Here is a 27,570-nt window from a genome sequence, read left to right on the forward strand (position 1 = left end):
AACGCATTAGGAGAAAATGTTTCTAATTGTGCTGGTTGCTCTTTTCCATGCAATTATAATAAATGGGGACAGAAGCTTTCAGGCTTTCAAAAGGACGCAAAAGGACCATAAAAATAGTCCATATAGCTTGTGTGCAATATTTTAAGTCATCAAATTTTCACTTTTTGGTGAACTGTTTCTTTAAGTGCAATGCTCAAAGATCACCTATACTTTTGAAAGGCTATCAGGCAGGTTTTGCCCACATCCATTAAAAAAATCCAATAATGAATGCTGTCTTTACAGCTGTAAAAACTTTGGCAAGTATTATGCACCCGGGAGCAGAATCGAGAAAATGAGATCCAGAGTTCTGGCCTAGGCCTCCCTGATCCGCCCACGCAGTTTTGTAACCGTTCACCAAAGGAATCTGTTTTATCTGGCAAATTAGAGCTGCTCTTTTTATTCTTGATGCCTAGGAAAGCCAATATGAACCTCAACATTGGCCTTTTGCATGCTTTGCTTCCTGGCAGCTATGAACTAGAGCAAACTGGTGCTATTTAGCAGATAGGTTTGTTACTGTTACAGTGTTTGATTAATTTTAATTTGCTTGATTGTCCAGATAAATGCAACAGCTGCACTGATGAGTCACCAAACACTACGGAAACATCACAAACTTCGCTACTCGATCACAATGCAGATGAGCAGGGTTACGTGACCGGGGAGAACCACACCCATGATGACCTTGTTAGAAGTAAGTGATGACAAATGTGTTAGTTTTGTTATACAGTCATGCTTGTGATCATTGGCCAGACTCCAGTAACAATTGTTCATGCATATTTTTGTCAGATGTTGAACAGAAGTTTCATCTTTAGTTTAATGAGGATTATTCATAAAAATGGGACCTAGACGATAGCTTTCTCTTTCGATCATATAGCCAATACCATGTTAGCGACTGCAAAATGGAAAAGCAATTTCCCTAATGTCATTCCATGCTTCTTATCATATATGAATTGAGAACATCTAGTTTTGAACTTTTTATTACCAGTCAAGATTTGTTATGTATATGAAATTGATTCCTTATAAAGCATTTCCTTGTTACAAGTTAGTGGTATTTCACCATAAACTTCAAGCATTTCATGATCAAATCTCTTTTGAAATTATCAGCTTGGATATCAACATTTGTCAGCATTTTCTACAATTCGACATTACTGAAAACCGAAGCTTACATCTGGAAAACAGATGGATGTGGTTTTAATTCTTTAGACCGTTTACTGTGCTGATAACTGATTTGAAACTTCCTATGACTATTTACTTAAGCTCTGATGTTCTTTGCCTTTGAAAGAAACTTTGTGATGATTTGAGATTATGATAATGCATAATCTGTATGTGAACTTGTTTGCTCAGTTTTATCATTGTCAAGATAATACTATAGGTGCAAATAGCATTGACTGTTTGGCATTTGTCTTAAGTGTTATATGTGTTCTTAGAAAATGTTTTGAATTGAAACCAACATGTTACAAATCCAATAAATTTGGATAATAGTTAACGCTATTTTCAGTCATTCCTCTGCCAAAGTCTTGAAAGCTTAGTGAGCAAGGATATCCCATTGTGGTTTGGCATTGATTGGCCTGGATCTGGAAATCACAGATGAGAACTTGAATGTGCTGAAATAGGAGATCTCTTACCTGTTAAAGCATGGAGTTACATCATACAGACTTTTCTTGCTCTCTTAGGGTTTGCTTATTATATAAATGTTGATTTTGATAATGCCTTGGACTAATGTTGTCAAAATTACCGGTACTTCAATACAAAGTCGGTACTAAAATTAAAAAAGATGTAACGATACCAGTGTTTCTACAGTACCAGTAGTACTGAGCACTGACTTAATTCGGTCCAGGCATGCAGTCTGATTATCACACGACTTCTTTTAAATGCTCACCCGCTTATTTGAGCATGTGCTGTAGTACTCCTTTTACACTGAAGTGGACAATTAATCAAGTTAAAATCGGAATATGCCCTAGTGTGATTATTAAACTGCAAAAGGCTGCAATCTTAGTCTGAAATCGAGCTGCATGCTTTAAATGAATGTATGAAGCTTGCTCATACACTGGAAACTCCGCAGACATTAAGTAGTAGTAGTGAAGCTCCTGTCAAAACCACACGTCAAAATAAAAGCACGATTCAAAATAAAAATAGATGAAATTGAAGAAATTGCAACAGAAATATATTACAACTGTATAGTAAAATGTAATATTCACTTCAGTAATATTAATAATAATAATAATAAATAATGATAAATTAATAATAATGATGATAATAATAATAATAATTATAATAAATGTAAGCAATATATCACAAGCAAGAGTGTCTTTGTACTGAAAAAAAGTAAAATGGTATTTTGAAAATAATTGTTCTATTTTTTACTTGTTAAATGTTTTTAAAAGTTTTAATAATTAATTTGGTTATACACTATTTTGAAGAGGAAATTAAATTAAACTTCAAAACATGGAATTTTGGAAAACTAGGCTAGTAAAAAAAAAAAAAAAAGGAAATAAATGCTTGTTTAATTGAGAAACACTTGAAAAAACCATTTCGAAATTGGTCTCAAGAACTATGAAATTTCACTGGTGTTGGCACTGACTGCTGAAATTTTGGTATCGTGACAACACCACCTTGGACATGAGATCCATGTTGGTTCAGCCCGGTTGTTGTACTAACCCAGGGCATTGTTTTATGCAAAAGTGGTTAAATGGATGTGGAGTCATGGAAAAGCTCACTCATCACTGGTCCTGCTGGAAATAATTAGGGAAACAAAGATTTGAAACAAAAGATGTGATTGGAAAATTCTCACCACTCGTTTTTGGAGGGAAAAAAATTCTGACACACCCACTTTCCACTATCCCGTCGTATGGAAATCTGGTGGACCATGCAGGAAACCTGTTCCATGCAAGATGCCAGAGAATGCCCCTTTTCTCTCTCTCTCTCTCTGTCTATATCTAACTTTATCTATGTTTTTTCTCTTTAGATGTTCTGTCTTGAGGTGAGAAAAACACTTCAAATGTAATTTTACTAATAATATTCCTGTTCACCTCATGTTAGTACCTTAAAACTTAGTTGTAGCTACGTTTGCATTCCAAAGATTTTAGGCTGCACCTAGGAACAAGGAAACGAGAAAAGCTCCCTGACCTTTTTGAGGAACTGAAATTTAAAGCAATATTTGACTATTTCTCTGACGTGTTTATTTAGTAACGTTCCTACTGATGTCTATGTGTTTGTTGCTGCAAATCAGTAAAAGTAAACTTTTTTTAGGTTGCAACTGTTAGATTTTCTCACTTTTTGTCCTCGTATTTTCTCCTCTTTTGTGCTATTTACTAGGACTTTACCTATGGAACCAGAGCTAAATAATTCCCATGCCTAATTGCTCATGTGGGTGAGAAACAGAACAATATTTAAGTGCTTTTTTACTCTAAATCTCCACTTTAACTTTCACTTTCAGATGTGAAAGTGAAACTAAACAGACACCGCATATGACTTTAAGTGAAAGTAGAGATTTAGAGTAAAAAAGGACTTATATTTTGTTTCTCACCCAAGCCTGTTAAGCCAGCTTTACACTGCCAAGGTGGCACAGAAGCTGCATTTAAACTAGCATTTAGACTCTTTAATGCTGCTCAGAGCAGGCATAACTGCATTTACACATAAATTACAATTGCATACATATGATATTAATGTTTTAAATACACATTTTTTTTATATAGAAATATGAAATGAATGAAAATGTAAAATTATGCCTTAAATATGAAACTAAGTTATGAAATATAAGCTCTGTCATGACAAAAACTAAGTTTAAGGCTGCTCTGAGATGGGTTAGAGCAGGCATAATTTAGACTGGCTTTTATGCTACATTGCATCTTTACACATAATTTTAAGCAGGATTAACTCGGCTGTGTAAAGACACCTTAATATCGCTTCTGAAAATATGGATTTAACCTCTGGAATCATATGGGTTACAGCTAGCTGTGTTTCCTTTGTGATTTTTGGAACTACAAAGGTTTGATCACCATTTACTTGCATTGTATGGACTTCCAGAGCTGAGATATTCTTCTAAAAATCTTTATTTGTGTTCTGCTGAAGAAAGAAATTCATACACATCTGGGATGACATGAGGGTGAGTAAACGATGATTTTTGGGTGAACTATCCCTTTAAAGAAAGGACTTCAAATGGGCCACACTAACACACATTTCAGCAGTTTGTGCCATTGTAGTGTGTGCTGGCAAATCCATTGCTATACATTGCTGTTCACTGCTTGTAGCATGTTCTCATGCCTTGGAGGAGTTTCAGTTTTGTAAGAAGTGGTGAGTTTCCCAACTGAATGTTTGTTCAGGCCTGGAACTGAATACATTACAAGGTAATGATGTAATAATCAAGAGGTGTTTAATCACTGAATTATTCATGTGACAGTCATTTTTTTAATTTATATAATTCTGTACGATGACAACATCTCTGTTATTTCTAGAATTTTTGTGCTTACCATGGGATCAGGTCAGTGATGTTTGTGAACAGAGAAAGAAAGACTTTCGAGGGTGAAATACAAAACATTTTCAAAGAATATTGTGCACTTTTTGGGCATCTGCTGTAGCATTTCAATCAATCAAATGAAAATATGTTGTAGTTTCAGAATCTGAGCCAGGCCCGATATTTCAAATAATATTTCTAGAAGGACACAGTATCTTTACTGTGCATTTCACCTTTTATTTTGATCTTTTTGGGCGGTTGGGAGTTGATTGATTCAAGATGCAAATTTTTCAGACCACATCTTTCTTGGAAGCAAGAGCCCATTAGAACAGACGAGTAATTTTCAAGTGATTACTTAGCCGTGGGTCATGGAATCAAAACTGGAATAAATAGGGTGAAATGCTAGCGCAGGGGTTGATTAAAATGGCCATTGTGATTCTACCTCTGTGCTAATTATTTCCTCATTGTCTTGGTGCAGACATATTTCATATGGAAAAATTCCTAGCATTTTAATTAATGTGCTCACACAAGTGCCGAAGCCTTTTGGAACTCTGCAGATTTCCGTGTGTTGAATTTATTTAAATGAACTCTGATAAGAGGTGATCTACACATCTGTGAGCTATAGGTTTAGCATGCCATTAGCATTTTTGATTGTTCTCATTGACCACTGGTGCAGTTCCATTTTAATCCATATAGGGAGGGAAAAGGCGGTGTGGTTTGAACTATGCAAAGAACAATAACATAGATTGAAAAGTGGCATCTATATTTTAATAAGATGTAGATTTGAGGCCCACACTGTGATTAAAAGTGAGCTAGATAGGTGAATCTAATGAAAAAATGTCCAGGCCACATGTCACCCCAAAATCAAAAGAACAACAAAATATATTTAAAGAAAAGTATGTTTTTTTTGCCCCATTAAGATATTTTGCATTGTGCATTGTCCCATTATTCTCAATGATGAATCTCACTTTCAGTTATCAATTCTTCTTTGAAGTACAATATAATATTTTCAGCAAAAAATAAAAATGCATGATTTTAATACAAAATTAAATCAAGACAATCCAACAAATACTACAAACAAATAGTAACAAATATACTAGTAATAGTAACAAATATACTATTATGATGGAAAAATACTTTTGCTTTGCATTACGGGAATGCGAATTTGGGTGGAAAATTCTCTATTTTCTTGAATATAATGGTGCAGTTAAAAAGAAATTAACATAGTTATTTTCTTTATGCAAAGTTTAATTTCTTATTTCTTTCACATGATTATGGGGTGAAAAATGACCCAGACATGTTCTTGACAGGTTTTGTAAGATTCACCCACACAGTGTGAACCTGATGTATCTTTGCAACTCTGCAAAGATAGACTCCCACACCGCAGCAACCCGAACCCAGGACACAATGCGAGATGGAGCATTTTTCAGCAAGACTGGCAGAAAAACCACTTGAAATAAGAGTTGAGCGGGAGGGATTACTGGCCCTCTAACAGGGTTTTGGCTTCAACATTAAGGTTAAACCTTTTCTATTACAGTGATCTCTCGTGATGTGCTCCCCCCCTGCCCTGCATGTTTGCAGGTTCACCGCACCTCTGGTAGGTCATTCTGTAAGGCCTCTGATCACTCGGGGGTGACCAGGGAGCCACCAACTGACTCCATTCACACTGCACTCCCTGCCACGGCTAAAATCGATATGGCCATCTCCCGTCAAAATCCTCTTAGAAACAGACGAACCCCTCTGTCCTTTAGCCTGATTCCTGGGCTTAAAGTCTTGATTGGCACCCTGAAGACAGAGTCCAGTGACCCACAGCTGTCACATTAGTGTAGTTAATGCTGAGATTGAAACAGAGCAAATAAAGGAACCTTGTCCATACATAGTTTTTTAAATAAACTGTGGCTGGCTTTAGTTGCCCCTGTAGTCTCTCTGTTATCCCTGAAACACAGAGCCTTGCCTTGTTCTGTATGTTCAATTCAGCCTGATTTTATTAGAACACTGGTAATCACCTTCAGCTTGATTAAAATTTACTAATAAATGTCCACGTAATTAGGCAAGGTTCCTACAGTCATGGTAAACCTGGAAATAGCAGCCCTGGAAAAGTTATGAAAATGAATAAAATCTTAACAGTCCTAGAAAAGTCATGAGAATTTCTATAGTTATATATTTTTCAAGTTCTGCTTTAAAATGTTTTCTCAGCCAGATATGGCTCTTGTGTAGAGCTTGTCTCGAGCAAAACTTGCTTGCAAGCCATAGTGATGTTCATTTTGTAAGCAAATCACTATTTTGAGTGGGTTCTTTTCAATGAATTGGTCAAATTCACCGGTATTATTTGTTAGTGAATCAGTCGGAATCAAAATGATTGTTAAAAACCCTTATCCAGTAATCACAAATTATTGGAAAGGTCATGAAAAAGTCCTACAAATTGATTGGTTAAAAAGTGAGGGAACCCTGACCCTCACAAATACAGAATTGAAGTGGTCACTGGTCATCGAAAAAAGAAAAACATCTCAGAGAAAGGGGTGGCGTGACAATTATCATAGATCATAACTTACAGGTTCTTACAGGGTTCTTAAAGGAATAGTTCACCCAAAAATTAAAATTTGCTGATAATTTATTCACCCTCAGCCCATCCAAGAGTTTCTTTCTTCATCAAAACAGAATTTAAGACTTAGGATTTTATTTCAGGCCTCCTCCTCTAAACAATGCAAGTGAATGTCCTCCATTTTTTGACAGTCCAGAATGCATATTTAGGGTGCATCAATATAATCCACACGACTCCAGTCGACAAATAAATTTCTTCTGAACCCAAACGATTGATTATTTTTAGAAACAAAACAATACTTATATACTTTTTAACTGCAAATGTTCACTTCCATACATCTCTGTGACGCGCTAATGAGAGGGACGACGTAAGCTCGTTGGTAAGGTCACGTGGAGGAGGAGGCAGGAAACGAGTCACTGTTTACATTGTTTTTTTTTTTTATTATTATTTGGAAATTATTTTTTATTTTATTTTATATTGTTTTGAAATTGTTTGTGAACAGTGCTTGGTCTGTGCTCTGTGCAAGTTTCTCTTGTAAACAATGACGCGCTTCCTGCCTCCTCCTCCACATGACGCGTGACCTTACCGAGCTTATGTCATCCCTCTCATGAGCGCGCGTCACAGAGGTGTACAGAAGCAAACATTTGTAGTTAAAAAGTATACAAGTATTGTTTTGTTTCTCAAATTAATCAATCGTTTGCATGCAGAAGAACTTTATTTGTCGACTGGAGTCGTGTGGATTATATTGATGCACCCTAAATATGCATTTTGGACCGTCAAAAAATGGAGTACATTCACTTGCATTGTTTAGAGGAGGAGGCCTGAAATGAAATCCTAAAAGTCTGTTTTGATGAAGAAAGAAACTCCGATACATCTTGGATGGCCTGAGGGTGAGTAAATTATTAGCAAATTTACAATTTTGGGTGAACTATTCCTTTAATTTAAATTTTTTGCAACTTCATTTACAAAAAAGGCAGATATTTGTTTTAAAATCTGCATAAAATGTTTGGTCTTACAGGAATATTTTGGGTTCAATACAAGTTAAGCTCAGTAGACAGCATTTGTGGCATAATATTGATTACCACAGAAATTTATTTCGACTCGTCCCTCCTTTTCTTTAAAAATGTCTTTAAAAATCAAGGTTACAGTGTGGCACTTACAAGTTTGGCCAGTTTTTGGGGGGGTTTAAAGGCAGAAATGTAAAGCTTATAATTTTATAAAAGCACTTACATTATTCTGTTAAAACTCATGTATCATTTGAGCTTTAAAGTTGTTTAAATTGTAATTTTTAGAGTTGTTTTAGGCTTTTAGTGTTTGTTGACTACATCGTCATGGCAACAAAGTTATAAAATTGGATATATTACTTTACACAGAAAAGGTTAGTAAGTGATTTTATCAAACTAAAATCATGTTTACACGAATGTCTTGTGGCTATACTTTTGAAAAAGTGAGTATTTTAATGTTCAAAAATTGGCCCCCATTCACTTCCATTGAATTGAATACAGTGCCTCACTGTAAACACGATTTTTGCTTTTTTTAAAGGAAAGGAGGGACAAGTCAAAATAATTTTTTGTGGTGATCAATATTATGCCACAAATGCTGCCGATTGAGCTTAACTTGTATTGAACCCGTAACATTCCTTAAAGGGATAGTTCACCCAAAAATGAAAATTCTCTTATCATTTACTCACCCTCATGCCATCCCAGATGTGTATGAATTTTTTTCTTTTGCTGAACATGAACAAATATTTTTAGAAGAATATCTCAGCTGTGTAGCACAATGCAATTGAATGGTGACCAGACCTTTGGAGCTCCAAAAATCACATAAACATAAAAGTATTCCATATAACTCCAGTGGTTAAATCCATGCCTTCAGAAGCGATATGATAGGTGAGGGTGAGAAACAGATCAAAATTTAAGTCCTTTTTTATAATAAATCTCCAACTTTGACCTGCCCCAACAAGTACTGAATATGAAAGTGAAAGTTATTTCCACACCAGAATGTGGAAGTGAAAATGAAAGTTTAGATTTACAGTAAAAAGGGACTTAAATATTGATCTGTTTCTCACCCACACCTATCAGATCACTTCAGAAGATATGGATTTAACCACTGCAGTCTTATGGATTACTTTTATGCTGCCTTTATATGATTTTTTTTTTTTGGACCTTCTGAGTTCTGATTACCATTCACTTGCACTGTATGGACCTATAGAGCTGAGATATTCTTCTAAAAAATTCATTTGTGTTCAGCAGAATAAAGTCATACACATCTGGAATGGCGTGAGGGCAAGTAAATGCACTTCCACCTCAAAACCATCTAATTTCCTTTTTTTTTTTCTTCTTTTTCTTATAATGACCACAAAGAGATGCCTACTGCTTCTGGATCCTTGTTCAGATCCTTTTCCTTTTCCAATGTTTTCTCTGCATGAGATTTTTTTGTGGGAGCTTGGTGGAATCTGTGAGTCACCAATGTAACTGAAACTGAAAAAAAAAAAAAACAACACCTCCAGCCTCTTCACATCTGTGTTGCTGGGTTTTTGTTTGGAGTTGTCGTGAGGTAGGGTGGAGCACTCTTCGATGTAAGTCTGGCAGCTCACTCAGGCTCAGTCTGAGTCACGTCTTATTTTATATTTCGAGAAAATGTGGTAGCTGTGTAAAACTGCTAAATATGTGCAAGATGTGTGCTTTACAACAGCAGTTGTGAAGATCTTTTGCATTTATTGCATTCCTCCATTGCCTTGTGATGGAAACATATAGATGGAAATGAGATGTGGATTTTGATTGTGTGTTTCAGGATTTGAACTAAGATGCAAATGGAAAAATAAAATAGACTGAGTATCATACTGTACAATGACAGCTGTTTTGGTCTGTTATGTACTGTAAGTGATAATGTAGAGTCAGCCAGGAACGTGCTTTTAGAAAGAAAATGCTATTTAGATTTCATGTTGACTTTAATGTTCCATGCAATAAGTGGGATAAGTACAGTCAGCTGGTCATTATCACAAAATAATCATAATGTATGGCTGATTGCACATTATCACACTTATTACATTGCTACATACCAAATAATAAATAAATGGAAGTGAAATATTGTTTTGAGTTGAAATGAATTTATGTAAGAGAGCCAGAGTGATACGAGAAACAAGAATCTAGCACAGCTACGTAAAAATAAAGATTTTCAAATCAATCTTCATTTGAACGTTCTTGATATTGATTCTTAAATACCAAGATCTAGCTTTTACTCTGTGTGCAACCCTCTACTATGAGCTGGCTAATGAGAGGAAACCACTTGCATTTGCAACCAAATTTTGCGCTATACGACTAAAATATCTGCAATTAGCCACTGGCTGGGAAATGTTCAGATTTCACTCACCAGTAGTTTTGTGGTATAGTGGGTAAGAAGTTCAGCACCAGGTTGCGAGTAAAAGTTTGGTTTGACTCGTTCAGTGTATGTCCAAAGATGAGATCCACGCAATCCATTTGTCATTGAATAATATCTCTTTTAAACCCTTTCTATTCTGTACAGTCAGTTGTTGATCAAAAATGACAAAATATAAACAATTCTAACCACGCATGGCACAGTTGAGGTAAAGCCATTTGAGTCCTCTCTTGGTAATATGTACTTATTGACAGACGCTCTTTACAGAACAGCCGATTTTCTTAAAGACAGTACCGATTTTTGGCGCGTTCAACAAATTAATGTAAATACTTGTAAATAGTTCAAATGATGCATGTAAACAATAAACGTAACAAAATATAATATATTCAATATAATATCATATTTACCTATGGAATATGTGGATTTGTTCATTTTTAAAAAGCTAAAATGTAACAAATGATGAAAAACAAACAAAATACAACAAAAAATATATATATATATATTTGTAATGTACTTAGAAGGTCCCCAGTTTGTTTAACAGCATTATCTGGCAGAGAATTTCTTTCATATGTAAGCAAAGTGGACATTATAACTGAAATATACCCAAATGAATCGATATTGATTCGAGACCTTGTGAATCAAAATCGAATCGGGAATTTTTTATCAATACCCAGCCCTAGTAGGAAATCAATATCCTGGGACAAGGATCAGTTATGCAGAATAGCGTTCACTATACAAAAATGCTTAATTGCAGAATGCCACAATAGACCAATCACAATCAGTTATTCCAGAGAGATGTGTAAAACAAATGTTTTGCTCTGGTTAAATTCTTAACTCTACGAGCCGTGTTTAAAACCATTGTAAAATGCAGATATAACCATACGTTCTATATTAATGTGCCAAGTTGTCACGATTCCGGTATTTTGTAAAAAATTTACCAGTTCTGACCGAGAATCGGTTCTCTGTACTCAACCCTACAGCTGATTGATCTGCGTGTCATTTAGAAAGTTCATTTCAACTCATCTAGTGTAGATGGCCTCAAGCCAGTGCGTTGCGCCACGTCCCATCAACAGACATGTCCGGTGTAGACAGTATGTAATGAACTATATTAGCGAAAGAATTACTTATTCTAAATTTTATTCTTGCTTTGTGTTGTACCTAAGACCACCCCTTACCCGTAGTAAAATCACTGTAATGCAAGGCCTATCTTATTGCTTTATTAGCATTTTTCTAATTATTAATAGATTACTACCCCACAACGACAACAACTTGCCTTTAATGCTTAGATTTTAATGCTTAGAAGAGTGATTTTCCACCATATCTTACTTGCAAAGGATTGAGGGCTTTCTGAAGGGCTTGATTTTGATAGTTTGCATGTCCAATACAGCAAATGCTGATTTGAAATAGAAGTATAATTGATGAAAAGCTCAAGCTTTTGCAATCGCTTTCCTTGTCTTTCACATTGCTGACTGCCTTATAAAATGTAATTAAGCAGAACAAGGTCCGAAGGGCTTATTTTTTTTCCCACTCAATCAGCAGCCAAATTACTAAATTTGAAATTAGTAAATCCCAGACGCCCGGCTCAGCTTGCCATTGTTATGGAGAGATGAGTACAAAAAAAGGAAAGTGAGCGAGTGGGACAGACAGTGAATGACTGCGAAAGAGGGTGGCCCTGGAATATTAAACGCCTTCTCAGGTGTCACATCTCTACGGCAGGTTTCATTTGAACAGCCAAATTTAAATGATTGTCAGAAAGAATTAAAAGTGTGCAGTAGCACAAAAAAGCTGAGTAATAGTGACTACCTATTCATCTTTGGCTCGAAATGAGGATAAAATAAGATGTGAGCTATGATGTCTCTCAGAAATGAGATATTGTAGGGTGCCAGCAAACCGGAGGAGGTGCCATAATAGACTTAAAACAGCTTTGGCATGTGACATTTGGGGCGGCTTCAAAGAAGAGGGCAATTACTATGATCAAGACACAGTATTCTCAAATAAAGATTTAAAAGACACAAATTGGGTGAAAGTTTAAATAACTGAACTAAAAGTACATAAACCTGTTGTGCATGATACAATGTCAGGAAAGGCCTGGGTGTTCAAAGTACCTTAAATTCTACGTGAACTCTAAATTAACTTTCTTAATGCCTTTTTCTGGTCTTATTGTGCACGATTCAGAGGTGTGTGTATGTGTGTGTGTGTGTGTATATATATATATATATATATATATATATATATATATATATATATATATATATATATATATATTTATTTATTGTTTTTTGTCTTCATAATCTTTTATCAAAATGTATTATCTTGCTCCACCTCTGAAACTACTTTGCTTTTGTTGTCATGAATCCCTCATACATTTTCAACTCCTCCCCTCCAACCACCTTTCACATCAACTTCTTTTCACAATTCAATCTATTCACAATGGATAAAATTAAGTCCAGCCCTGCATTCTTTTTCATTGGATATCCTGTTTCACTTGGAATAGGCCTATGTCAGAATACAGAAGTAAATTGGGTTGTGAACAAAAACGTAATTTTCACAGTTCGTTTTACACTTTGGTAGGTTCTGAAAATCTGTGTATGTCCAAAGTGGATCCAACATGCGCAACAGATCAAATGCACCACAAGTGAAAATTTCAATTCATATACTTCTCAAACATGCTCCTCTACTCAGGAAGACCTTGCCACCATGTCGGAAGGTCAGGCTGTAAACATCTTTAATGTGCTGATGAATATTTTCTGTCAGAGCTCTTTTTAATAATATTCTTTCTGCTTTTCCCTCCCTGCAACCAAATTCCCATGGTTTTGTTTCTATAAATACGGGGACGCAATTTCAAATGAGAGTGTATATTGCTTTGGATTGAAAGGTGCAAGCTTTGCCATAGTTGTTTGTATGGAGAAATGCTACCCCGGGCTGTTTTGGGAGATGGTGGGAATTCTCCTGGTAGGTCAGAGCACATTTACAAATTAGCATTTCAATCAGAGAGACTGCCCCATGGAGCATTAAACAGGTATTTGTGTTGCATTCATATTATGTACACCAAGCTAAACCAATTCTAATTCAGGAATGTCTGAAGGATTATTTGTCAATCTTTTTCATTTTTCAAAGATGCACATTTATTTAGTAGAATATAAAAATTAGAAAGCCTTGTGTGCTATATTTGATGCCCTCAGAAGCCAATCTAATGGTGCACTACACTGTTATAATTTTCATTGAAACCTGAAAGAATCTTAGCATTTTTGATTGTTAAAGAGATAATTTTCATTTTTGGGTGAACTATCTTATCATTTACTCAGCCTCATACCATCCTAGAGGTGTATGACTTTCTCTCTTCTGCTGAACACAAATGAAGATTTTTAGAAAAATATTTTATTTCTGTCGGTCCATACAATGCAGTTGAATGGTGGCCAGAACTCTGAAGTCCAAATATCACAAAGGCATCATAAAAGTGATTCATGCGACTCGAGGGGTTTAACTGAAGTGATCCAGTCGGTTTTGGGTGAGAACAGAGCAAAATGCAATTCCTTCTTTACTAAAAATCTTGAAAACCGTCTCCTTGGCGATCATGATTTCAAGCTCTATTTCACTTCCTATAGCGCCCTCTAGTGCTCTACGCATGCCTCAAGCACTAGAACGTGCAATTGAGCTTGAAATCATGATTGTGCCTATAGACTGCAATGGCAATTTGTACAGGGAAAAGGGAGTTATATATTGGTTTGTTCTCATTCAAAACCTACTGGATCACTTCAGAAGACATTGATTAAACCACTGGAGTCACATGGATTACTTTTATGATGCCTTTAAGTGATACTTTATTTGGACCTTCAGAGTTCTGGCCACCATTCACTTACATTGTATGGACCTACAGAGCTGAGAAATTCTTCTAAAAATCATCATTTGTTTTCTGCAGAAGAAAAAAAAAAAGTAATTCATATGTGGGATGGCATGAGGGTGAGTAAATGATAAGATAATTTTCACTATTTCTTTAAGCTATACCGTCAGCCTACAAAAGATAAAGTAGTTTAAAAGAGGTTTCCTCTAACAACTTAATGTTAGATGCTTACCTTTCCAACTGTAGATGGCAGTTTTTCACTCTCACTTTCACAGTGCCGACCAGTGCTTTTTGTTTTTTCCCCGCTAGCTCTTTTGTAACAGGTAATGATTGTTAGCCATTAGAAAATGATGATAGGAATTGGATGGGGGCTGTTTAGCTAGATGTCGTGAGTTGACAAGTGAATCAATGTATGCTCCGTTTGATGGCCGTCCTAATGGGCCATAGCAAACAGCTCCACTCTCAGGATGAAATATTAAAATGCTTTGTGCCGCAAAAATACAGGGACCTACTTTTCTATTTTCTTATTTCTTTCTCACTTTACCTTAAAGTCTCCATAGAGAGCAGTGCAAATGAGAGTACATCCTGCCCTGTCTCACCTCCCTTCCAACATCCTCCTGCCTGACTGAATTTTCACCGGCTTGTTTATGCCGCTCCACGCCGTTGACATTCATACATATTCGTTCTTGGGAGGTCCACCATGCTCTGCTTCCACGTCTTTGGGGTGCAATTTTGAATTCTTCCAGCGGAGCTATTTTCTGTGACACAAAGGCAAGGGGTGTTTATCCACAGTTTTACATAGAGAGCAACACCACGGTGCCGCAGCATCTCTCCCGGGCGTCCCGGCTTGCCGTCCCCGTGTGGGGCGTCCGCCAAACGCGTGGTGACAAATGGCAATTATATTTGTGTGTTCTTCATGAATCCATCAAATACTGGCCTTTTAAAAATGCTCCCAGGATATTTGAGGCTGTCAGATCCAGGGGACCAAATTGGGATGCTGCTTAGATAGTCAAGAGGCACTCACCCTCTGTTTGCCTGTGATGTGTTTGACAGAGTGTGTAGCGGAAGACCATGTATTATTCAACTACAAATGTACATTCTCAACAGTTGTTGATATGTTGGTAGCAGAGCGGTTAGAGTACCAATTTGGACTGTTTTCTTTCTCCCCTCCCTTTCTTCCGCACCATAACATGGTGTATTAATGCGACCTGTCAGCTTGTGTACAATCACCATTTGCAAGACAATGCTTGTTTTTATGGTTAGCGCAGCTATACAATTTTTATCACCTATCATGCCTTGGGTTGAAGGCAACATTTATATTTCATCGAGGGGGAACTTTTTCTTTTGGATTGCGTTGGCCTTTGGTGTTTCGTAGGGCTCATATGATCCTATCAGCGTGCCCTAGATGCCTCCAACATCTTGTGCTGTTCATTTGTGCTGTCTCTAACAATGAATGTGCAGCTCCTTTTGAGGCTTCTCAGCTTAGCAGAAGTCAGTGTAGCGTAGTGGAAAAAGATCTGAGTTGGTAACAAAGCTCATTGGTTCAAACGCCACAAATGGCAATCCGTGAACCACACCATTGTGCCCCATTGAGCAAAACACTTAATCCCAGGTTGCTCCAGATCAATTGTCCTAATGTAGAAACATTAGCTAATAGGTTAGTTAATTATTACAGCCTTCTAATAAGTGTTTCTGCTTTTATAAATTAAAAAACTGACTTTCTTTGTATGGAAGGTACAGTACTAACCAGGCAGGCTGCAAAGGAAGGTGGTGACAATAATATTGTATTGAGAGTTTAAGGCATTGAAAACTGTTGATGAGTGCTTTCCCCTATTTATTGATCATTTGACCATCTGTTGGTCATCTATTGATCTATCGACCATCCATTAGTCTAGTCATTTTTCAAAGTAATTTAATTTAATCATTATCAGACAAAGCATGTTAAGCATTGTCCAAGTGTTTGATAGTAAGTACATTCCTGTTTGCTTGCTGTAGTGTACATGTGGATAGACAGCTGGCTGATGAGGCCACCACTGCCTGTTTTTAATTACGTTGTTTTACATTCCTGTCAGTGTCTTTCCTTGGTGATATGTTGTTATAAAGAGGTGGGCTAGATTCCCAACCCACCAAAACAAAATGGAGAAAAAAGTAATCAAGAGAAAACTAATTTCAGATCTTCACCACGGAATTCACAGCCCGACACAGCGATATTGGCTCAACCAGTGGTTTGAGTTTGGTGATGCTAGTGGTGCAGAAATTAGAAACTTAAGCTTTAATGTTACTCTAGTAAATATTTTGAAAATAATTTTAAGGAATATTCCAGGTTCAATACAAGTTAAGCTTAATCAGTTGCATTTGTGGCATATTGTTGATTACCACAAAAATTTACTCTCTTCCTTTAAAAAAAAAAAAAAAAAAAAAAAGCAAAAATCGAGGTTACAGTGAGGCACTTATAATGGAAGTGTGAGGGGCGAGTCGCTTTCTTCTCCTCTTTTACATTGCATACTAATCTAAAAATGCTATAAATGTCAAGAATTTCAGCCAAAATACCATGTTACTACTCCAGAGTACAGCTGCAAAGTCTTTCCTGTCCAAACAGATGATTGCAAGCTTTTAAATAACTCACTCTCTGTCTCTCCCTCTCTGTAGCACAACCTCAGCCTCTGCCCCAGCCAGCGACATCCCTGCAACATGCCAGCGACAGAGAGGCTGCCAGGCAACAAAACGGCCTGCACACAACGCTAAGTAATGGCCACAGCACGCCGTGTGGAGTCACGCAGCCCCCCGCCACCGAGCCCAGGAAACACCCACCGCCCGTCTCGCACCGTGTGCAGAGAAAGCTTCGCTCCAGTCTGTCCGTCAACAGCGACACCAGCCGAAGGAGTAAAATAAGCTCGACGGGTTCATATAAACCTGGCTCCACTCCAGAGGGTATGTGACATCACACATTCACAATCAAACACAGGTTGGTTTTTACTGTCATTATGAGGACTTTCCATTGAGTTATTTTGTTTTTATATAGAGCTAATAATATTTTCTATACCCTAACACTAAACCTTAAAGCTGAAGTTTGTAAATGCAGAAATTATGACTGTTTTTAAACTGCTTTCCCTGAATACTCCAGTGTGTTCCATTGGTTGGTCAAACAGATAGTCCCGCTGGAAACTCACGCATTTGATTGAGCCAGTGTTGCTGTATTGGGCTAGTTGGGACACTCAGACAAACTAAGCAATGCATGATGGCACCAAAGAGCCAATGTTTACACTTTTCTGGAAACCAACCTGCAAATGGCTTGCTTATGGTTATCTCTCCATAATAACCTGGCATAGAAGGAAGTATTTTAATAACGATACACACATCAGCTTTAAGTCACACATCAGCTTTGAGATGTTAGAATAAGTTGGGCAGTCCTCATAATGTAGGTGATTTTAGGTTTTTCTATAATGTGGGGACATTTTTGTCCTCAAAAAATTGGTGAAACACAGACACATCATCCTACATGCTTGCAAATTTCCTCTCTGCATCCCTGGACTCCCCCTTCAACCTTAACAGCAACTAATCTGCTACTCAATTCTTTTATGTTTCCTGTGAATGCAATGCTTTATTTAATCATTAATAGCTCAGGCTAGATTGATCTCTTTATTTCCATGGTGTTGTATTGTCTTGTAAATGGGCAGGAAGAACAGAAGGCAAGTCTGAAGAAAGCAGCTTGCACATTGTCAGGTGTGATGGTAAGGAGAGGGCAGTAATGAAGGAGATCGCTGATGCATTAGTAATGGTCACCAAGGTGTGACCTTTTAACAAGACTGCCGAGAGAAGTGGGTCTGCCATATGTCAACCCCACCTCAGCAGGGGCCAGATCTCCATTCTCTCACAGTGTCCTCTCATTAAGACTGCCTCTATGGCTCCTACGACCTGCTCTTGTGTACTAGACAAATATGCTGCTTCCTTCTTTAGTGCTTAATGTTCAGTCACACTTTCCTGATACCATAACAGCTCTGAGGTGAATCAAAACATTACAAACTTAGATTTGAAGAAAAAAAGTATTTAAAAATTAGACAGAGGGAGGGCATTTGATTGGACAATAATTTGTATGTGCCTGTGAGTGCAAGATGAGTCATTGTGACGAGGAGGAGGGCGGGGCCGGGCTGTGACTACGCACACCCAGCCCCCAATTGGGCTAATCAGGAGAGGGATAAATGCAGCCGGATGCGGCAGAGAGCCACACGCAGCTGCTGTGTGTGTTTGTTTATGTCTTTTTAAGATTTCATTAAACATTGTTTTGACTGTTCAGCCGGTACCCTCCGCCTCCTTGCCCATTTTAAACCCATTTGTTATATTGGTGCCGAAACCCGGGAGGGAGGAGTGATGCGCTGTCGTGGAGTCCTCGCCACCACCGTCCGCCCAATGTAGCAGCCGTGGCCGTCCGCCGGGGGACGGAGGAGTCGCTGCTGGACGCGGAGGAACGGCCGCCATCCGCGAGGGAAGGAGGGGCTCGCTGCCGGCCGCCAGGAGCGGTGGTGCCGCTGCCAGGGGTGGAGGGGCTTGCTACCGGCCGCCAGGGGTCAGAGGGGCGTTTCATCCACCAGGGGTCGGAGGACTCACTCCGGTCCACCCGGGGAGGAGAGGCTGCCATCCGCCAGAGGGTGGAGGAGTGGTCGAGGACCAGGCGACGGCGTGTCTGGGAACCGGCGAGCAATATTTTTTCTCTCTCTCTCTCTCTCTCTCACTGTCACTCTGCCTTGCCCTTTCCCTCTCCTCTTTTTTTTTTTATTTTTTTCCCTCCCCTTGTCCCCCTCCCCAGCTCTAGAGAGGCGGGGAAAAGCCTGCCAACAGGTGCAGCCAGGGAAGGGGGGGGGGGGTTGTACATCATGCTGGGGGTTCCCTGGCCTGAGGCAAAGGAGGTAAGAGTGTGACGTGGAGGGCCGGGCTGTGACTACGCATGCCCGGCCCCAAATCGGGCTAATCAGCCAAGGAGAGGGATAAATGCAGCCGGATGCGGCAGTTCGGGAGAGAGAGAGCCACACGCAGCTGCTGTGTGTGTTTTATGTTTGTCTTTTTAAGTTTTCATTAAAAATTATTTTGACTGTTCAGCCGGGTCCCGCCTCCTCCTTTCCCATCCTTAACCTTGTTACAATTTGGAAAAAGGAAGGCCGTAGATTATAAATGCAAAAATCTACTAACATTTTTTATTATACTATAGATGGCCTCAAAGCTAACAGGCATAGATTTAAAGCCTAATTTTGGTTTCTTGGGGATTTCAGGGGTATTAAAATGCACTTGGATGAAAGTAAGCTAAGGCATGTACACTCATTAGGGAGATTGTACATAACCCAAACCAGTGTTTGTACAGGCAAGAAAATATGTGAACGTTTTCACTGGAAGGTTTTAGAACAGAATTATCACTATAATAGCGAGGTGATGCACGACTAGGAAACTGTTGCGAGGCATGTGTAATGAACTGTATGTGTAACAAAATTTCCTCACCACTGATATAACAGAAACGTGTGTCTTTAAAGGCATCATAGTTTTCACATCTTAATTGGAGATGGGGTGTGGGGGCTGGTTGGTACTTGAACAGTTTAATAAGTCTGTCTCATTACGGTTTGTGTGTCTGTTATTTGTCGAAACTGTGTTCTGAATCAATATGTTCTCCCTCAAGTAGTAATTTCCCCCTGGAAAACATGCAAGCTGTTGTTTTTTTAGTGTTTACATGGATTACCATAATCTGTTTGCCTGTGAAATTAGCCTCTAAACAGCCTGGGAAGCTTGAAGAATAAGGCTTTACAAGATCTCTGCTCAAGGGATTGCGATTCCTCGTGTTCTTGGCTGCCGTCGCCGGCTGTGATAACAGCAGAAAATCAACTAATTGAGAGATCTTTTGTTCCGTTGCGGATGGCTTAAGACCTTGAGTGATGGTGTGTTTGTGATTTGTGTTGTGTTGTAAGGATGCATTCGTCTAAAAATCCTTCTGACAAATTCAATTAAGGCTGCAGGTTGCACGCAAAAGCTAGTGTGGTTATTAGCCGCTGCTTTGTAATTCCATGTTTTTCCCATGTGTATTTGAAGCTCTCTGTCAGAAAGTTTAGTGAACTCTCATAGTTATTGACTTCAAATTAACTGCACTCTGCACGGCATCTTTTTATCTTGCTTTTGTTTTCTATTTTTGTCCTCTCATTTGGTCTCTGAAGCTGCCACGTATGGCCCATGCACAAGTTTTATGTCATGTTGCCTCTCTTTTTGATGTTAGCCTTTGGAGTTTTCCAGATTTCTTCAACTATTTCCTCCAAGGTGTTCGGGCCGTTTTGGGCTACTCAGAATCAGTGCATCCTCTGCACGGGCTGACATTAAACGTGAGCCCCCTCATTGGGGCGAAGTTGGTTTTGCAGCCGAGATAAGGCAGCCCGTCTCCTTTGTACATTACACAGACTCTCATACCTCAAAATTCACACTAATCGCTGCTGATAAATTATACATCCAAGGGAATTCATTATGTACTGTAGCTTTTAAAGCTAATTCTAGAAATAAATTATTAGTTAAAAAATGGACAAGAAAAATAGAATGAAAGAATTGCTTGGACAAGTTTAATTTTTAGTAGTTGTTCAATAGGATGGCTCAAATCTAATTAAATAAAACAAGTCTATAGTATAAAGTAATCTAGCTGATGACTAGTGAACATTCATTTAGCATTTTTCTATTTTAATACAAAGTTTTTTCTTTACAAATTATAGCATTACAATAAGTTGAATTGAAAAATTTACATTTCAGAATTTCCTAGTGTTTGGTATATCCCCTTTTAGCTTTAATGACTCATTAATATATGTAGCTATTTGTATGTTAACATTTGTAACATTTAAACGTACTGTACATGTTTGTCCGTTTGGATAGACACTAAAATGTACAATATGGACGTTTGAAAGCATCTAAAACATAAACATTTGTACGTATTTACAGCTTTAGAAACGTAAAATATTGATGAATCCATTACAGCTTTATTTGAATATGCTAATCGATTATAAATATCTTTGTACATTTGTATTGTTTTATAGGTATTTTAGATTCAGTAACCCTACCCCAACCTCTAAACATAACCACATTTCAACAATATAAATACATGGAACAAGTAGATTAATGTACAGTAGCAATAATTTTTGTTACAATATATTTATATATATTTTACAGCCGCAAATCCCACACCTACTCCTAAACCTAACCATAACCATTTATTAAGCATATAAAACACGAAACGGGTAGATAAATTTAATCACAATAATTTATTCTGACATCACTAACGTAAAACCGCTGGTTGTAATGTTTTTTGAGGTGGCAATTTTTTCATTTTGAAAACTAAACCAACGCGACAGTTACAGCAGGTGCTGCGGCGGACAGAGACTGAGATCGTTGAATAAAAGGCTTAAATTTGGGTCTGTTCTTCACAAAAAGCAGTCTGAAGATTTGGATTATAGCTAAAAAAAATTTATGGACTAATTTTATTGTTGTTTTTATGGTGCTTTTTGTGGTTTTAGTTTTTTGGCATATTCTGAAAACCCTTTTGTGTCCCATGGCAAACAAAAATCAAATTAAATGCTTAAATGATTAAACGATTACGAATTTATTCGTTTTAACATTTTAAAGTTTAGTCTTGGTTAAAGTGATATAATCCTTTAAAACTTTGTTTAGGGCTGCAGAAATCACACCGAACTGAATGAAACCATTGAAATATATCATAACTGCATTAAATAAATGTGATGGCATTTAATTAATCTCATTGATTATAAATTAAATGTAATTAACTGATTAATTCTATAAATAAATTCAAACAGTACACGTAAACATTTGTACATTTCCATAGGTGTTAATGTGTACAATTATGACGTTTAGATGCTGTCAGTACGTCAATATTGTACATTTCTGTGTCTATGCAAACGCAAGAGAATGCACCTTTGCTAGAACCAAACTTTACTTAAGAATACATAAGAGCTGTCATGAGATCACGTTGTTAATGACAGCATGCAGTTGAACTGGCATGTAACTGTATGCAAAACCTAATGGCCCATGTTATCAAGCATGATTGGAGAATGTTCCATCTTTTTTTCATAATCCTAAAACTTTCCCTGAAAGTATCCCAGATTTTCATTGTGGTTTCAGACTTTCGGGCCCCATTTTATAATGAATGCACATTCGAAAGAAGCCTACAGAATTAACCTTCGGCCCAGTACAAGATTGAGCAAGCAATTGATGTAGCTGTTGTAAAGTCAACGGCACGGACGAAATCTAAAAGTACGCCTGTTTGACCTTTCAAAAAGCTGGTGTTTTAAGCCTTTGGTGGGGCTGCATGTAAACTTGTTTCATGTTCAAACACCATCCAAGCTGCACAGCACCACCGCTGGTCAGCTCCACTGCCTACAAAAAAATCACTTTGATCAAACAAACATGAGCATCCTGTGGTCTTCAGGCCCCGTCCTTGCTCTCTTCCCCTCTCCCTCCCCACTGGAGCCCCAATCAAACCCAGTGTTCTCTCTGACAGCTCACCACAGACTGATGAAAGCCATGCAAATTCACATTTTAGACTCAAAACGATACACACCACATCATTGTGATTTCTCCAATGCACCACCGTTTGGGTTCTATACTTGATTAGAGGTCCGAGCAGCACGTCTGGGCCAGTAGGGGTTCACAGCTCTGTTTATGCCGAAGCGTAGTGTGCACCATGCAACTTACTGAAGCTGTAATCTTTTGAGAGAGCACGAGAGAAAGAGATGTTCTTTTTTCACATGTGGGAATCATTTTTATTGTTAGTTTTCTCCTTTAACACATGTTAATTTCATATGCCCTGTAATATTTGTACTCTACCATCTGGTTTGTATTTGTCGTATTGCAAACACTGAGCAGTTTTATTTTCGTTCAAGCATTCAGCTCATAAGTCAACATCTACCACAACTTGTTGGTTATCTCTTTTTTTTTCTCAATAATAACTGTATGCATACAAACACAAGCTGTTTTATTTGGTTTCTTTGACATTTATTTATTTATTTATTTCACAAAATACCCCAGTAGATGGTTGGCGCTCCAGCTAAACTGTATATCCATATCATCTTAAACAACAGTAATTTGGTGTCGTGCATGGCAGCGCTGCGAGAGGGAGGTTAAATGTTAATCAGAGATGAGAGAAACAGCAGCATTAACATGACAATTTGCTGGCAAAAATCATGGACGCTGTTAATCAGCTTTACGTGACCAACCCTGTGCTTTTGCATGGTAATAACCCCATTATTCACAAAGCTACTAATCAACACAAAAGTGGAATTCGTTCCTTTTGAATTTTTCTGATTCCTCTTTGCTCTCACCACTGCTGAGCTGCCGTCTTCTCCTACACACACACATACACACACACACACACACTCACTCACTCACTCATACACACACTATACACATATAGACACAACCGTGTGATAAAAGTGTAAAAGCAAAATCAGCTTTGTCTTCTAAGCCAATATGGTTGACAGTGATAACACAAACAGAAATAAGATTGGCTAGACTTACACATTTGTATGTGTGTGTAATCTTTTATCTTGTGTACACTGAGATATTTTATTATGTCTTGGTTGAATTTTGTTGCTGAACACAGATTTAATAAAATTTTTGAAGCCTGCCACTGAAACAGTTTTTACTTCTCTAAATCATAAGTTCTTCTGAGCGAAACAGGAAATTGAACAAGTGAAAAGTGGGCGTTACATACCCAAATTGAGCCAGGTGGTTAGAGGGGAGGGGCTGAATAGTAAGATGGATTTTTGACGTTCGATAAAAATAAAGTCAGTTCAGAAGTAGAGGAAGTTATGACATTTTCATTAAAGACAAACATATTTTTTGGAATTACATTTACTTGAGTATCATGCACAAAAATTAAGTAAATTAAAAAAGTTCATAAGTATCTAACTATAAACAAAAAGTATTTTTGGAAGTACAAAATATTCGTAACTTTTTTTCTTAAGTTAGAAAATAAGTTGTAAATAGTAGTTAAGAAATATTTGTAAATCCTGGTCCTAAGAATGTGTATTAAGACATTCATTTTAAAATGCATTATTTAATCTGCACGGTGCCATTTTCCTCCACCGAAAATGGAGCATTTAGAAAACGTTCTCCTTTATTGCATTCTTTGGAAAACCATGACATTAGTATACTGAAAATTGAAATTTCAAACAAAAAAGTAAATGGTCAGTTTGGATTTCATGTTGACTTTTTTGGTTTTCTTTTTTTTTTCATTTGATGTTCATTTGATGTGATGCCCTTTTTAATTCTTCTGTATTCATTTAATGTATTTTTGTTTTGTTCTGCCTGAGTGCAGACTGCTGTGTCCACTGCATCCTGGCCTGCCTGTTTTGTGAATTTCTCACACTGTGCAATATGGTGGTGGCTCAGGCCTCGTGCGGCACCTGCACGTCAGAAGCCTGTTGCTGCTGTTGCTGCGCAGACGACCTGGGAGACGACTGCAACTGCCCCTGTGACATGGACTGTGGCATCATGGATGCCTGCTGCGAGTCGTCGGACTGCCTGGAGATCTGTATGGAGTGTTGCGGAATCTGTTTCCCAACATAAAAGCCCATGCAGATGACGGCCAGGATAGATATAGAGTGGACGTGTGTGTGTGTGTGTGTGTGTGTGTGTGTGTGTGTGTGTGTGTGAAAGAGAGAATGGGAGCTAGAGAGTGTGTTCTTTTCACACTTGTGAAGAATCTGTTCCTGAGCTCAAGATGACCATGTAGAGGTCATGTAAACTGTACAGAAGGACAAAAATACATTGCATACTTAGCATAACCCTGTAGACTAAAACTACATTAAGATGCTTAATATTTAAAAGGCTAATTCACCCAGAAATGAAAATTCTGTCATCATTTACTCACCCTCATGTTATTTCAACACTGTATGGCTTATGTATGGTCACCATTCACTTTTATTAAATCTTTTCCATACAATAAAAGTAAATGGGGACTGAGGCTGTGTCTCTAAAATTTTCACAAAAAAAAAAAAAAAAACAGCTCTTTTTGCCAAAAGGAAGAAAGGGAAAAAAGCCATGCATGTTTGAGGTTGAGTAAATAATGACATTATTTTCTATTTTGGGGGAACAAGGCCTTAAATCAGATAATCAATGCTATATATTCAATGCTTTAATATATCAGAGCTTGTCTTTTTGTATCCTATTTACTGTTTTTACTGAGTTTTCATCCCATCCCTTTTCATCATTTTAACTAATTTCTTTGTTTGTCTTTTAAGATATATCCCACTTTAGAATTTTAATAACTCTCAAATGTTGAACTGAAAACTGAGCAGACATCAGATGACTTGAGTCCGCTCTGCACCTCACTGTAATTTGAGTGGAAACAGAACGCTTTCACACTGTCAGAGGTCAAGCCTTTGTGGGTGCTAAGCGGGATTCTTATTTTGAACATTTTTTTGTTGATGTTTGTTTTGAGAAAGGAGAGGGCTGTTTAAGTGATGGCCAATTTGGAAGTCTTTATTTAAGCAGTGTCTACTGTATCTCACTTCATTAAAAGTCTCCAAGTTCTTAAAAAAAAAAAAAAAAAAAAAAAAAATAGGACATCCAATGATATTAGCAGTTAGGTTGATGGAAAGTGATTTTAAGGTAGGATAAATTAACTGGGTACGCAATACTTAAGAATATGCAGTGGCCCAAAAGTAGTTGGACGCTTAAGCCAAGCTTAAAATGTAGTATGTAAATGTATGATGAAATTGCATTAGATAAAATAGCAAACCAAGTGGCATTTATTTTTTAACACAGTGGGCACACACAAGCAAATCATTTAAAAGTCATGGCAAAAAAAATAGGCTGAGAAAAGTGAAGTTACTTCAGAAGTTACGTAATTAGGATCTAAAAAATACAGTGTAAACTTGAATTTATTCTTTCATTTCTTTATTCTTACTCTTTATTTGCTTGGCTAAACTAGGAAAACACTTCTTGCCTCACTTCTTTTAAGTAAATACTGGATGCACTATTGCAAAATTCTGTTTTCCTTGACCGTAATAGTCTGTATTACATTGCCTGAGGCCTTTGCAAATTGAACAAATCTGGCATTTCTCTGCATTATGTAAGCTAAAGTTAGCTTCAATGTTAACACAGTTGGTTTTTGTTCATAGTGCGTAATGCTTTTGGTATGTCATATTTGTTTGTGACTCGGCTTACTCATCTCGTCGAAACTGCTTATGACATACTTGCGTAACTGCACCTTTTAGAACACAGTGTGACTGTACTGACCCGAAACATTCAAGTGAAATAGGTTAAAAAGTGAACTACTTGACATGTCTTACCTCTCCTGAATCACATAGTTCTTGTTTTTTGACAAGACCCACTTTCAGACCTAACTGACAAAGACTCTTACACTGAAGATTCAAAGAAAATATATGCAATAATTTAGTTGAATTTTTAGGCTAAGAAGTTCTTTGTTACTGTAAGTGCTATTCATATGAATAAAATGCATTCTTTATTTTAATAGTCAGGAAAAGTCAAGCTGAAACTGGAGTCACATTTCTGAGATATTTCTCGTTTACAAATTAAATGATTTCCCAATTAATTTGGTAGAATTCAAGCGAGCTTGCATTTAAAAAAAAAAAATCACTTCTCTCCTCTGAGAGCAAATAAATTAATAAATATATACTGTAAATAAATCATACCTGTTTAATTAAAAAACAAAAAATCTATTTTTCAGAGACTATTTAAACACCCAATTCAGGATTAATCAAAATGTGTCTATCAGGAGTTAATTGCAATTCCAGACGATCAGACAAAACAACTGTCTACGAAAAATGGCCTGTTAAAAAAAAACAAAAAGAAAAAGGATTAATATGTGCCAAATATAAAAATACAGGTGCCATAATTTTTATACATTTCTGAAGAGAATGTGAACAGAGCTTACCATATTTATCTTTTCTCATAAAACAAACTACTCAAATTGATGTTTTGATGTTTTTCCTTTGTCGTACAGTTTTTAAATGTCTTTTAGTATGTACTTGTTTGTTAATGGACCATCAAAATTAAAATTTTCTAAAAATAAAATGTTAAACTGGAGATTAAGAAATCTGCTTGTGATGCTCAATTGTGTGATTATTCACTGAAAGCAGGAAGCCGCCCGTGGAAGGAATGTTTATCAGGTGCCGATGTCATGCATCGGTGCAGCTGGGCTGTTTCCCATTGCCTTCAGACATGTGGTAATTGAGTAACCTGCACAAGGTTCAGAGAAGGATTTAATGTGTATCGTTAGCATCAGAGTCTGTGTATCAAGTTGTGCAGTCTCTGTAGAGATTTTAA

The 27,570-nt window shown here is 37.3% G+C and overlaps 1 protein-coding gene across 1 annotated transcript in view; it reads left to right on the forward strand.

Annotated features, from left to right (window-relative positions):
• Positions 1–27,340, forward strand: part of LOC127436672 (myoD family inhibitor domain-containing protein-like) — a 29,204-nt gene extending 1,864 nt beyond the window's left edge. The window contains exons 3-5 of the mRNA XM_051690967.1: positions 596–727; positions 16,900–17,181; positions 24,596–27,340. Of these exons, the coding sequence (XP_051546927.1) occupies positions 596–727; positions 16,900–17,181; positions 24,596–24,846 (665 nt within the window). The 3' untranslated portion in view covers positions 24,847–27,340. The remainder of the gene's footprint in view (positions 1–595; positions 728–16,899; positions 17,182–24,595) is intronic.
• The last annotated feature ends 230 nt before the right edge of the window (positions 27,341–27,570 follow it).

This window comes from Myxocyprinus asiaticus, chromosome 47, assembly GCF_019703515.2.
Source record: "Myxocyprinus asiaticus isolate MX2 ecotype Aquarium Trade chromosome 47, UBuf_Myxa_2, whole genome shotgun sequence".
NCBI lineage: Eukaryota > Metazoa > Chordata > Actinopteri > Cypriniformes > Catostomidae > Myxocyprinus > Myxocyprinus asiaticus.